The sequence below is a fragment of the Odontesthes bonariensis genome, chromosome 21 (assembly GCF_027942865.1).
Source record: "Odontesthes bonariensis isolate fOdoBon6 chromosome 21, fOdoBon6.hap1, whole genome shotgun sequence".
NCBI classification, from domain to species: Eukaryota; Metazoa; Chordata; class Actinopteri; order Atheriniformes; family Atherinopsidae; genus Odontesthes; species Odontesthes bonariensis.
This window is the reverse complement of record NC_134526.1, coordinates 15,484,378-15,496,910: the sequence shown is the minus strand read 5'-3', so window position 1 is coordinate 15,496,910 and position 12,533 is coordinate 15,484,378. Positions and strand designations below refer to the sequence as shown.

The 12,533-nt window shown below is 39.0% G+C and overlaps 2 protein-coding genes across 3 annotated transcripts in view; both read right to left on the bottom strand.

The window, feature by feature from the left end:
* The window catches only part of crebbpb (CREB binding lysine acetyltransferase b), a 40,289-nt gene extending 39,191 nt beyond the window's left edge, over positions 1–1,098 (bottom strand). For both annotated transcript variants that reach the window (XM_075454672.1, XM_075454673.1), the window contains exon 1: positions 223–1,098. In XM_075454672.1, the coding sequence (XP_075310787.1) occupies positions 223–307 (85 nt within the window). In that variant the 5' untranslated portion in view covers positions 308–1,098. The remainder of the gene's footprint in view (positions 1–222) is intronic.
* Positions 1,099–3,243: 2,145 nt separating this feature from the next.
* Positions 3,244–12,533, bottom strand: part of LOC142372118 (adenylate cyclase 9) — a 32,606-nt gene continuing 23,316 nt past the window's right edge. The window contains exons 3-10 of the mRNA XM_075454930.1: positions 11,238–11,345; positions 10,584–10,840; positions 10,388–10,490; positions 9,589–9,797; positions 8,427–8,586; positions 8,064–8,206; positions 7,901–7,924; positions 3,244–7,519 (exon numbers count right to left, since the gene is read on the bottom strand). Coding sequence (XP_075311045.1) covers positions 6,217–7,519; positions 7,901–7,924; positions 8,064–8,206; positions 8,427–8,586; positions 9,589–9,797; positions 10,388–10,490; positions 10,584–10,840; positions 11,238–11,345 — 2,307 coding nt within the window. The 3' untranslated portion in view covers positions 3,244–6,216. The remainder of the gene's footprint in view (positions 7,520–7,900; positions 7,925–8,063; positions 8,207–8,426; positions 8,587–9,588; positions 9,798–10,387; positions 10,491–10,583; positions 10,841–11,237; positions 11,346–12,533) is intronic.

The following is a 12,533-nucleotide window of genomic DNA, read 5'->3' as shown; positions in this document are numbered from 1 at the left end:
TTCTTTAAATCCAGTTTGAATTAGCTATTTTTCTTTAAATCAATACTATGTCAGGAATATTGATATAAATCTAAACTCCCCTAAAGTAACTTACTGTACAGTCTTCCTGTGGTATCTGAAGGGGGTAATGGGTTTATTTCAGCGCAGCTTTCTTTTCAGAAAGAAGTGTACTGTAAATCCTTTATTGAATAGGTCTACATGTAAAGCCGTATCCTGTCTTACCTGGGCCGTCTGATCCTGAGAGGGGTGAATTAAGCTTGGGTCGCTTTGCAGTGGGGGGTCCCGCATCCAGCAGATTGTCAGCCATCCTGGTCGGTGAAAAATATGAATGGATGGTGATGCGGGGAAAAAAATAATTGAAAAAAAGAGCAGGATCAGTCCAAGTCTTCGGCCTTTAGCCCTTAGCAATGGGTAACTTTTCCAAATGTTGCGCGTAAAGGACTAATTTTCTTTCTTTTCTTGATTGGCAGACAGGCGAAATGCTGCCTGGAGAAAAAGGATTTCAAAAGAAAGGCAACAGCGCCACGCTTCGCCACCGAAGATCACCCCATGATAATCCAACACCCAACACCCACATAATTATCTTCAATAATCACGTCCAAATATTATTTCGGTTGGAGGAAAATAAATAAAAAACAATCATAAAATATTACACAAAGCGTAAGCAAATCCCTTTCCTTGTAGATCGCCGGTTTCACGTATGTACAGAATCATTTTTTTCGTAGTCGAAACGAGCGGCCATAAAATCCGCTTTTGGCTTAAATAAAAAGAAGAAAATTCCAAAAATATTTTCTATGAGTCGGAATATTTTTCTCGTCGCTGTCTCCCAGTAAATACAGCGTCTCTGGACGGAGATACGGCGAGAAGCGGCGCTCTCTAAAAGGGAAATCAAATATACAGTGGGCTTTCGAGACGATAAAAACACACGTAACCTCACATGTTTGGATTATTTCTCAGCGGAAGAACAAACCCTTCGATTTTCTGCTGGAAAAAAGCCGTTTGAGCCGGGTCTGGGTGGCTCCGATCGGTTTTTAAAATTAATGCTTCCCCCGAAATCCCGATTCTGAGCCGCGTCAAGATGGCGGCTGTTGATTCCTCCGATACAAAAAAAAAAGTTTTTTTTCTTCCCAGATAGACCGTGCGGGGAGGAGGAGGGTAGGGGGGTGTCGTGCTCTGACGCCCTGACGTAACCCAGTGTCCCACCGTGCGTCATTTGGACGTATATGAAGTTGCCTTTTCAGGTGGAATGACATTAAAAATTTAAGTTTGAAAAGCTTCAAACAGTACGCAAACACATAAGCCACTTCAAAAAATTAAAATGTGCAATTTTAACGGGAAGAGAACTTTTTAAGGTTAGCATAATTTTTTTTTTTTTTTAAACACAACAGCTCCTTTACAACCCGTTTATTCCTAACACATAACCTAAAAAAGGAAATAGGTTAAATTACTTTAATATATTTGGACCCTTCAGTCACGATTTATGCATCATTATATCTTTACACCGAACTTTTTTCACTCAAACAGTTTTTGAAAATGTGGGATTCTTTCTATATGGACTGCTTTGTATTATATAACAACGTTTAAATAGTCTCTGAATTGATCAAATTCACAATGAAAGTATAATAGAATAAATTATAGAACTCATAAATCAAGCTGTTCCCAAAAAAAGAGCCTTTGTTATGCATGAGCAAACCTGTGACAAATCACCTTATCTCAGCAATATACTATATTTAGACAAATGTGTTTTAGAATTATCCAGGTAAATTATGTTCAAAGTTTTCAGCAACAAAAGCTATACCAACTCATACTAGGTTCTGTACAAGCTCCATAAATGTTGAACAATTCGAAAAAATGGGACCAAAGCATTTTCAAATTTTGAACAAAGTTCCAGCCGTCCCATTATGTTATGATTATGTATACTCAAGTAAATGAGAGGTTTTGCTCCTTGAAAAACATAGTTCCATCATAAGCGACGTCTGGGACCTCTAGGTTAATTAGCACCAGGTAAGTAACATGATAAGATGTATTAAATGATCAATTTAGAAAGAACATTTTAGGGTGTAAAAGTACAAATGGAAAGGGGTTCACCAATCTGTGAGCGATGCACTGGTGAAAAGTTCAAGAGTAAAAAATAAGGATTTGAAAATGTAATCATCTAACGTGATATGCCATCTTTGTAGTTTTTACTTTCTACTTCAGGGATAAGCAGAAACCCATAAAGTAAAACCTATGATTTAGAGGCCCTTAGGCAGCATTACATTAAAAACAAACGTGAATATATTTCTAGAAGTGTTTGCACCATTACTTCTAACGCACAGTCTGTCAGCAAAGTTTGCATGAATAAATGCAAGTTCAATCAGACAGCATACCCACAAACAGAGCTGCCCATCTAGACAGGAGTACATTAATATTAACTTGGGTAAAGTGGAAACCATCCTGTAAATCAATATTTCAAATTCTTTTTCAAAATCATGGAAACTGGCTCGTCATGAGCACACAGCAAGCAGAAGGCAGCATCCACGGCAGTGTAAGAGCACATTGGTGTGTGATTTATGACATGGATAACTTTAACTTGCTCATGTGTATAGGAACCATCGGTGCTGATTTTTTTTCCAAGAGAAGGCCTTGTTTATTTCAGGAAGACAACACCAAACCTCCCTTTTGCACATATTAGTCTCAGTCCGGGAGCAAAATGGTCTTGGATGCTGTCCAGACTTGTCATCGCGAACAGCAAATGGCCTCATCAGTTCTCAAACACTTCAAAAAATACTTTTTTTGAAACATGTTGCTTGACACAAAAGCTAGAAAAAAAATTCTCAGTTTAAACATCGAGATACAATGTTGTCTTCGTGCCATTAGAAATCAAAGTGTAAATGATTTACCGTGTAAAATCCTTGTTGAGTGACTGAAGTGTGTGTAGACGGGCCTTTTACAAGAAAAAACATCAAAAGCACTCCTTATATGAAAGAATGGCTCCTTACAGTGTTCCACATTACAATTACTAAATTGCGGTTACGTATTAGGTGTGGTACATTCCAATTGTGGTTTATGTGTCAGCACAAATAATCAATCAAAACTTTTTATAAAAACAACTAGCAAAGTAAGAATACACTCATTTAAATGTAGGGTAGTTGAGAGAACCGTGAGAGCATACAGTAACAGAATTACTGTACTTGTGTTCAATGCTTCCATTTTTGAGAAAATGTATTTCGTTACAATCCAGCCCCATTAAAAGCACAAATCTTTAATGAACTCTTTATTCAATGTTAACTTTCACTTCACCTATTAGCGTGCGTATATACAAAAACATGTCCCCACCACCAAATTAAAAAAAAGCAAAAAAAAAAAAAAGCAACAATTCATCAACATTGAGAGTTGGAGCGACAGCCAGCTACTCCAGTGCACCTTCCAGCAGATTGTAGCGTCTTCTCCACTTTAATTTATTCGGTTAAAACAAAAAGAAAATTAAATCTCTGTTGACTAATGTCTTAGCATGTCTAAGTTTTTACGATCAGAAAAGTTTCCAAATCACATTCCAGCTAATTTAAGACCATAATTTCCAAGATATACAAACACTCGCACAGGTTTCAGCACACGAAAGAAAACGGAGAACACAAGTATGATTCCAACATTTTTTTCAAAATCATCCAGTTCTTCAGACTATTTGATACTCTGGTACATGCGCTTATATAAATAATAGAAAATGCTCAGGTACTATACAATAGAAAGGCTTAATGTACAAAAATTAATTTAATTAAGGAGATTCGTGCAATTTCATTTTAACTGTGAAAAAAACACAACCTGCAAATCAAGAGGATAAGAACAACATTCAAGGAAAATGCAAGAGATGGAAACAACATTTTCCCAAATATGTTATTCTGCTGGTTCAGAATGTCACTTACATCTCAACAAATCCAAATGAATCGTGAACATCAAGTAAGCTCAAGTTTGCAATGACAAAAAAAAAAAAAAAAAACACTGGTGGCTACACACAACTATCACATTGTTGCCTGTTTGTGAGAAAATTGTCCACAAAAAGCACATCAGTAAAAAGAGCATATCAAAATTACCAAGGAGCATAAAAAGCCATATAGACTTTATGCTTAACCTGACACTCAGGAATAATAACTTCTACAAGCACTTAATCTTAGTTAACAACAATGATTATCATCCCTTTACTGTGGTGTAACAACAGATTTTGGGCTGCTACAAGGGTTGTGTGCTCATCAGCAAAACAAACAAAGAGGAGAAACATTTCTTTATTGAAAAATGCAATGAATCCAAACAATGTCAGATGTGTCATTGTGTAAGTTTGAATTTAATTGTATTCATTAAGAAAAGGCACTTTTCTCATGAAAAATATCAAAATTAAATGGAATCCAAGCAAAACATTCTCATAGATTTTTTGGAATATGAAGGGAAAAAAAACATCAATGTATCACTATATAGCTATATAGATATATATATATAGATATATATCTATATATCTATATATGTATATATGTCAAAAGGCACAAGCTATCCTTATTACAGAGAATAAAACAAAGGTGCGATGTCAAATGCAAGAGTTAACAGATGTAGCTTAATGATATGAGCAAGCAAATAGATTCTTCGTTGTTTTTTTTTTTAATAACAAAAAAGTTCATTGTGAAATGGCAGTTTGTTTTGTGTTCTAGATATATGAACATCATAAAATAAGACAAGCAAAAGTATTTCACGGTAAATCTTTTTTGCCTCTGAGCACACAATCCTTTATACTAAAAACTATGACAACAGCAAGACATCCGTATAATAATCTACCTTTATAACATGAAACAAAAAAAATTGGAAATCATATTGGGATATGAAATACATTTGGTAAACTGTCTTTGCATTTACAGTGCTGTAACATTAAGTTTCATGCCATTAAAAAGTTAAAGCAGCAAAAGTATCACGCCGTTTCCATCTATGTCTATCAAATCCTAGACAGTAGAGAGGGGGAGCTAAACGGCTCAAGTTTTATGTAACACTAAACACAAACACATTTGTGACATTCCACTTTAATTATCCATATGTCTTCAAAGCATGATCAACTAACAAAGTGTAATCCATGGCAATCCTTTAGGCAGTTGTTTTCTCTAGTCCATCTGAGGTCAACACACTGTACAGGTACTACGGTGCCTTGTGGGAACCATTTAAATAATCATCTACCCTAAACACAGTTTGACCTCCCACCAAGAGCCTGGATCATGGGCTGAGGGCACAAACAATTTAAGCCTATGAAACTGCAGGCGTGCTGATGATGTTGAGGCAATACAAAGATCTTAACTGTGGCTAGAGGGACAAGCTGCCACATGAGCAAACTATTTGAGCAAACTAAGTGTTTGTTATCCTGCAGTTTGACTGATTTATTAGAGTAACTCACAGGCACCTCTCTTCATTAAATTCTGCATGACCTTACAATACAAACACATAGATACACTATACTACATGCATGCAAATCCACTCAACACACAGCTCAGCCTCGGCTCCCTGTAGCCTGTATGGATTAGTCCTGACTGTGGCTCTCATGAGGAGTTTTCTGCTTTTACCACATATGCAGGCTCTGTAGCATTTATGTGCAGATTATACCATCTTTGAGTAGCATATTCCCCCCCCCCCCCATTTCCCTTTGGTTGAAATGTGTTGAGATGCTTTTCACATTGCTGCTTTCCTCTTGGATCCAAAGGCAAAATACTATAGCAAACATAGTTTAAAAAGTAAACCTGTGACCAAAGCAAAGCTTTTTATTTCCAAAAGTTTTCACATTTATAGTTTTTCCCTTTATATTGTCATTGTCTTTCTAAAAAAGGCTTAGTTTACATCTTATCCTATTCTAAAGGCACTTAAACGACATGAAAGACATAATCAAGATTGATTAAAGGTGCAAAGATAATCAAGTAAGTTAATGGCAGACAATGAGAATTGTAGCAGACAAGAGGGGAATCAGCATTTCCTGTGTGTTCCTGCCTGACACCCTGTTTGTGGTCCACCAAGCACCATTGATAACATTAGCCAATCATATTTACACCATAAACTACCTGCTTCCTGACTGATGAGAAAAGTCTCATGTCTTTCCACATCCTTTGTCTCTGCCTGAAGTCGGACCTTATGTACAGCGCTTCTAAACATCAAATAGAAGGAAAAAGAGCTTAAAGGGTAGAAGGCTGATTATAAAAGTGCCATTGCGGTAAATCCTCAAAGCCTGGTTAACTCTCCAACATTATCATCACAACTATTCTCGCATTTGTCCGTCTTCATGTCTTCCAGGGACCTTGTTGAATTTTTGGGTGCATCTTGCTGGACCATGGATGAGACGATGTTCTCTTTGTTTTTTGGAGACGGTCCTTCAAGACTATAGGAAGTCTCCGTAGAAGGATGCCTTTCACGGATGTCTGCTTCTTTCATGTGGCTAAGCCCTTTTGTATGTGAGGACCCGGTGATGACACTTGGTACCATAGTATTGGTACAGCTTGCAGTCATGCTGGTTGTGGGAACCATGCTGGCTATTTCATCAGTGGGAGAGCGCCCAATGCTGCCATCAACCTGTGCTCGGATTTCTGGTGAGACTGAGAGCTGGTACTGAGGCACAGGGCCACTGTCATTGCTTTTAGGGTAAAGAAAGGTCTTCATCTGACCTTTGCCTTTGACATTAACTGTGCCACGGTAATCAAACTCATAATCCATGCCACTGAGCACACAATAGCTCTCCTCACTGACCTGGACACGACATTCCACACCCGTTGTATCCATACGACTGGCAATATTGACAGTGTCACCCCAGATATCGTAGAGAAGCTTAGTGGTACCAATCACCCCTGCAGTTAGAGGCCCATGATTAAATCCAATGCGAAGCTTGAAGCCAAAGCCCAGCATGTTCTTGTTGAAGTCATCAACCACTCGCATCATCTCCAAAGCAAATTCAAAAAGAGCACGAAGATGAGCATGAGGATGGGCTGCATCTGCACACTGCTGAGCATTGAGTCCAGCTGCAGCCATATAAGTGGCACCAATGGTCTTGATCTTTTCAATATTTGAGAAGGCAGGCTTCCGTAAGAGCTCATCAAAGTCCCCAATTAGCTCATTGAGAACACGATAACACTCTTTACCGCCCTCATAGCTTTCTTCATAAAACTCACTGAAGTTAACAATACTGGCAAATATGACTCCGACATTGTCATGGTTCTTGGAGTAACTTTGGGTGACCTTAAGCTGCTCTGCCACATGGATTGGAATTATATTGCGAAGCAGCCAGTCAGCCTGGTCCCTCATGTTCTGAATCTTGATGCGGTGTTGGTCAGCTTCCACATTTCCATGGTAATGCAAACGGTAACTGACCTCAAATTCACGGTTAAGAAACCAGACAAGGAGAAGGAGCAGGAAAAAGGCCACGCAGACCTCAGGACCAAGAAGGTCTTTCGGGTGGGGTCGTGGGTCAGGATCTGTTGAGTTGTTGAACAGAAGGATGGAGCTGTTGCTAGTGTTGTTCTGAACATCAGACCTGGTTGAGAAAGAAAGACAAGAAATGTGGAGGCTGTGAAAAAAAAACTCTAGAAAAACAGGCAAATAAAATAAAAAGGCATGTACCTCCACAAAATTCATTTCTGAGAATCCAAGAGACAAAAATCTTTTGAATAAAAAACAAAAACAAAACAACGATGAGCATATCCCACCCGCAGAGGGGTTGGGGACCTAAACATGCATTATATATTGCCCATTTAAAACTAGCTTGAATCCTCATTTCCCTGATTTCCCTAATGTCACTATCTCATAAAGCCATTACGTAAAAGCCCTTTGTATTTTTTTTTCTTTAAATGTGCTGTGTTGTCCCATTTTAATACAAACTTTGTGCCGATATAATGTCAACAGTAAACGTGCTTACCAGAAAAATAGACTCTTAGCAACTCTAAAAGGGATAAAACAGATGCGACAATAATTAATGACGTACATCAAGAAATCTAACAATACAAAAGCATACACCTTTGCTCTACAAATTATGTTGCTTCTTTTCATCCATTTCTCCACATTTAGCAGGTATCTCATACCTGCAGGGGGAGCTAAAGAGAAGGACAAGAATTGCCAATCCCACCAATGTTGCTATTGTTGAGCGCATCCAGTAGCTGAGCTGACAGAAGTTACAATACTGAATGATGGCTATGACTATAGCACAGCAGATGAACATGGTGAACTGAGGGAAAGAAGTGGACACAGAGATCAATATCAGTCAAAGGAAACATTGCAGTAAAGATTATTAATCATACCGGCAGAAAGCCAATTCACAACAAGTAAAAGGCCTAAACAAATCAGAAATGGAAGTTTTGCAAGCACCGTGGGGTTACAGGTAGGCAGATACCGTGTGAACAACAACAACACTAGTAAAACCAAGAAAATGTTCAATTTGACCTCACCTGAATGGAGAAATGAGTGTCACAGGTAACATGTGAGAAGACTGCCATAGCAGGCAGAGACACCAGAACAGCTCCAATAAAGTGACGCGTTATCCAGCCTGAGATGGCTTTCATCAGTACCCGAGTGCAACTGAGCACACTGTCCAGATAGAAAGCCATACTGTCGAGGAAAAACAGGAAGCCATGACTGATACAGATTATTATGATACATTAGAGGTGCTATAAACTTAAGCTTCCCGTTTCATCCCAGGCTGGTCACACTTTGCAAAAAAACAAACCGATTCCAAACACGAATGTCTTCAGCTTGGTTTGTTTTACCACCACATCTCTCAAAAAGTCTCACTAAACTTGACCCATCCATTTCAAGTGAACTAAGAAGCAATACAGAGCCATTCACTGTAAATGATGGGGTATTTGTGTTAAAAAGCTGTTAAGTGCTTATTTACAGTGTCTGCCGAGGTTCTCCCAATTTCTCCCTCTTCTCATCTCTGCCAAAGTACATATAAAAAAAAAACACACTGTCCACCCAATTTGTCTGTAAACATAAAGCATATACAAATCAGCAATATGCCTATGAAATTGCACATAATCCAATATGTCTGACATCCATTTCCCAACAGATGAAAACAAAAGTTAAAAGGTTATACTCATCTGGTGACTTTCACGTTATTTATTCCCTATATCAGCGGTATAAAAACTTACAAACCACCAGATATGGAAAACTAAAATTAAACAAAAATTTAAATGACAGCCTCACTTTTCTCCAACTAATTTCCAGAATGACATTACATTTACTGTATATTTCATTAACTTTCCTGTATTTCTTTTCCTTTCGACTTCATTGCTGGCAACAAATTCTAGACTTGTGCATATTTTCTGCATGCAGTTGGGTTATTCAGTGAAGACAATGAAAACCCATTTCCTTTGTACTTGTCTTTGTTAAATAAAGATTCAAACTAATTAACAAGCATACTACAGATTTAAGTTTTTGTTATATTTCAGAAAACATCCCAACTTTTCTGAGACTGGGCTTAGTATATCATACAAGGGCAAATATGGTTGCTCGTATTGTGGTGGCAGCTTGATTTTGTCTCTCTAATGGAACTGAAGATGGCCCATGATCTGGTAGCTTAAGACTCCCACTTTGCATTTAGTATCTCACCGAATAGCAAACAGCAGAGCCAAAGACTCCAGCAGTGCAGCTACAGCTGTCAGAATCACTGCCGGTGTGGACAGTCTCTGCTGGATAACAAGTGGTCGAAGGAAACAGGCCACTGAGAGAGCCAGAAATATTAGACAGCACAGCAGCATGTCCAGAAAAGAACTGAATGTCGGGCTGGCAAATATCTGCATTGCCGTTTGGTTTTCCACCTGGGAGGTAAGACAAAAGACAAAACAAAACAGGGGAAACAGAAGCAGGATGAATTGAATGGAAATCAATTACCCACAGAAACTTATCAATTATGTATTAGGTCAGTCCCACTTCCACTAACAAGAATTGTAGTGGTGACATCTAAAATGCAGCTTCGAGGTTACACCAGCAGAGGACATTGCAATCTAACACAAAACTGATTTTAAGGTCCTGCGGTGATTTCTCTTTGCCGCAGTCTTGACCAATCTGATGATAACATTAAACAGGTTCTCCTCCAGGCAAGGCTCAGAAAAAGGCACGGTGAAAGTGACACCGAAATGGAACCTCGTAAACATGCACAGATATGAAAATGACAAAAAGTGGTGGCTGGAATCATGAAAAGACCCTGACATACAATTCATAATGATTTTCAGGCATAGAGATTAATCTAACTACAACATGTTACTGTGTAAGCTCACAGCACACGGATAAACATAAATTAATACGGACATATGGAAATATAAACATAGGAATGTACGCTTTATAAACAAGCTACATATGGGCACCATTATGTCACATAAACAGCTCATACACACACACACACACACACCTCCTCCTGGTAGCTTATCCGGTAAGCAGACTCTAGGCTCCTCTCCAGGAAGGTGAGGCTGAGCTTGTGTAAAGGAGGTTTGTAGAAATAGTCCTTCATAAGACTGTCACAGACACAGAAAAGTCAGAGGAAATTAAGATTAAGAACATTAAGATCATCCATTTGTAAAGGCTGAGTTAAAGAGATCTTGAGTTACCTGTCTTCTTTGATAACATCCACAAAATGAGCATCACTCCTCTCCCTAAAGTTCTTGGATCGCAGAGGGATTAGTGCCGAGTGGTCCATACCCACGGCTCCTCCACACCACGTCTTCTTCTCCTTTTCCTGCAGCATCTCGCACAGCGAAGTCTGGCTGTTAGTCAAGGCCTCTAGTTTAGGACTGAGCAGGCCATTCACAGCCTTGGGGCTGCGCCCAGAAGATACCACAGGGGAGCCCTTCCGATTTAAAGAGTCCTAAGGGGAAGAGAGGTTTGAGAGAGATCCTAAATTCCCAAGAAAGAAGGTGAGATAATAGATCCTTACTTTGGAATTAGGTCACCAACATTAAAAAGTCTAAATCGGAAATATGAAAGTCAAAAGACTGTGCTTCATCTGACTGTTTCAAATGTGTGTGTGCAGCGACTTTGTCTGCGACAGATGGAAGATCTATTTCTTTGAACTATTTGTGTGACCTTTTTCTTTTTTGCACTCCTGGGCATGAAATGCCCCAATACTTGATAGATAAAAATATACCACACTAGATGGTTACACTAACCCTTTCTAAACACGTAAAGTAAGGTATGGTAAAGTAAGGTATTTTCTCAGTTTAGACTTTGTTCATGTTTGCCTCAGGTGACAACAAAAGGCTAACCTTGCTGTTGGTTTTGTGGTCATCATGACAGCCATTGTGTGCCGTTCCTTCCTCCAGAACCTGATCCTCCCCTGCTATCAGGGCGACACTGCAGGACAGACAGGAGGACTATACGGAGATTGGAAGTGAAAAGTAAAGAGGGAGACAGCATATGTTGGCACAAAAAGAGAAGAATTAATACATTTAGCAAAGAAAAACATCAAAAGTTGGAGATACAACATAATTAACTGAGAATAATGTTTGCAAGTGTGACAGTGAAGTGAAACAGAGACATAAGGGGACAGAGAGTAAACCAGGGAGGGTCTTCACTGATTCAATGTCTTTCTTTTCATTTGAGTTCATGAGTGTGCATGAGAATGAGAGATGTGTGCTATGGCTGACCACGTCACAAATGCGCCAAGCATGAGGTACTGCGAGATATTTAAGTACCCCCTACCAAAACACAGAGATAACACACACTGAGTGCTTCCTGGCGACATGAAATATGCAAACAAGGAGTACCACAACTGCCCGCCAAATCTTTCCACACACTCAAATGTTAAACTCTTTGAAGATGCCTGATCACTTAGCATAAGTCATATCTGGATTTGTGTGAAGCTATGCTGAGGATGAAAAGCTGTATCTGGAGAGGTCACCTCTCAGAGGCAGAAATGCTTGAAAAGGGGTTCCCTGCTTGAGTTAGCTCATTATCATATCAAGGACCCCTCCGATTCGTCAGCCTCCCATCATCCTCTATCCGCTTATGTCTCTGTTCTGCCCTAGGAACTACACCTTGATCCTTTCTGCAAAGGTATATCTAACAAACACTGTTCGGGTGGATGTAGGTTTATTAGCAATAAAGGCCACTTATTTTACCAACTAGCAGCTGGGATGAGAAGCGCTTTTCCTTTCCTAGTTAACAAGAGAAGATTTCTTCAGGATTAAAAAAGAACTAGGTTGCTACACAAATGGAAGCATATTTGAGAATACACACATATGGTTGCATTAAAAGTGAGGGGGGAACTTCAAGATACTCTTACCATGCACGACGCACACATATAAAATTACATTATTACAATGAGCCAATAGAAATGTGTGGTTGCATTGTAATGTGAGACTGAATCTATACAAAAAGCAACCTCCTTGCTGGCAAAAAATGAAAATATTTATAAAAGCTTCTGATACACCCACATACAGGAAAGAGGTTGTGGTAGAACACAGAGCTCAGTGTTCCTCCTCCTCAGGCAGTGTAGATTGCACAATGATAAATGATCCAAGTAACATAATTCTTCAACAACATGGCTGGTTTTATGAGAG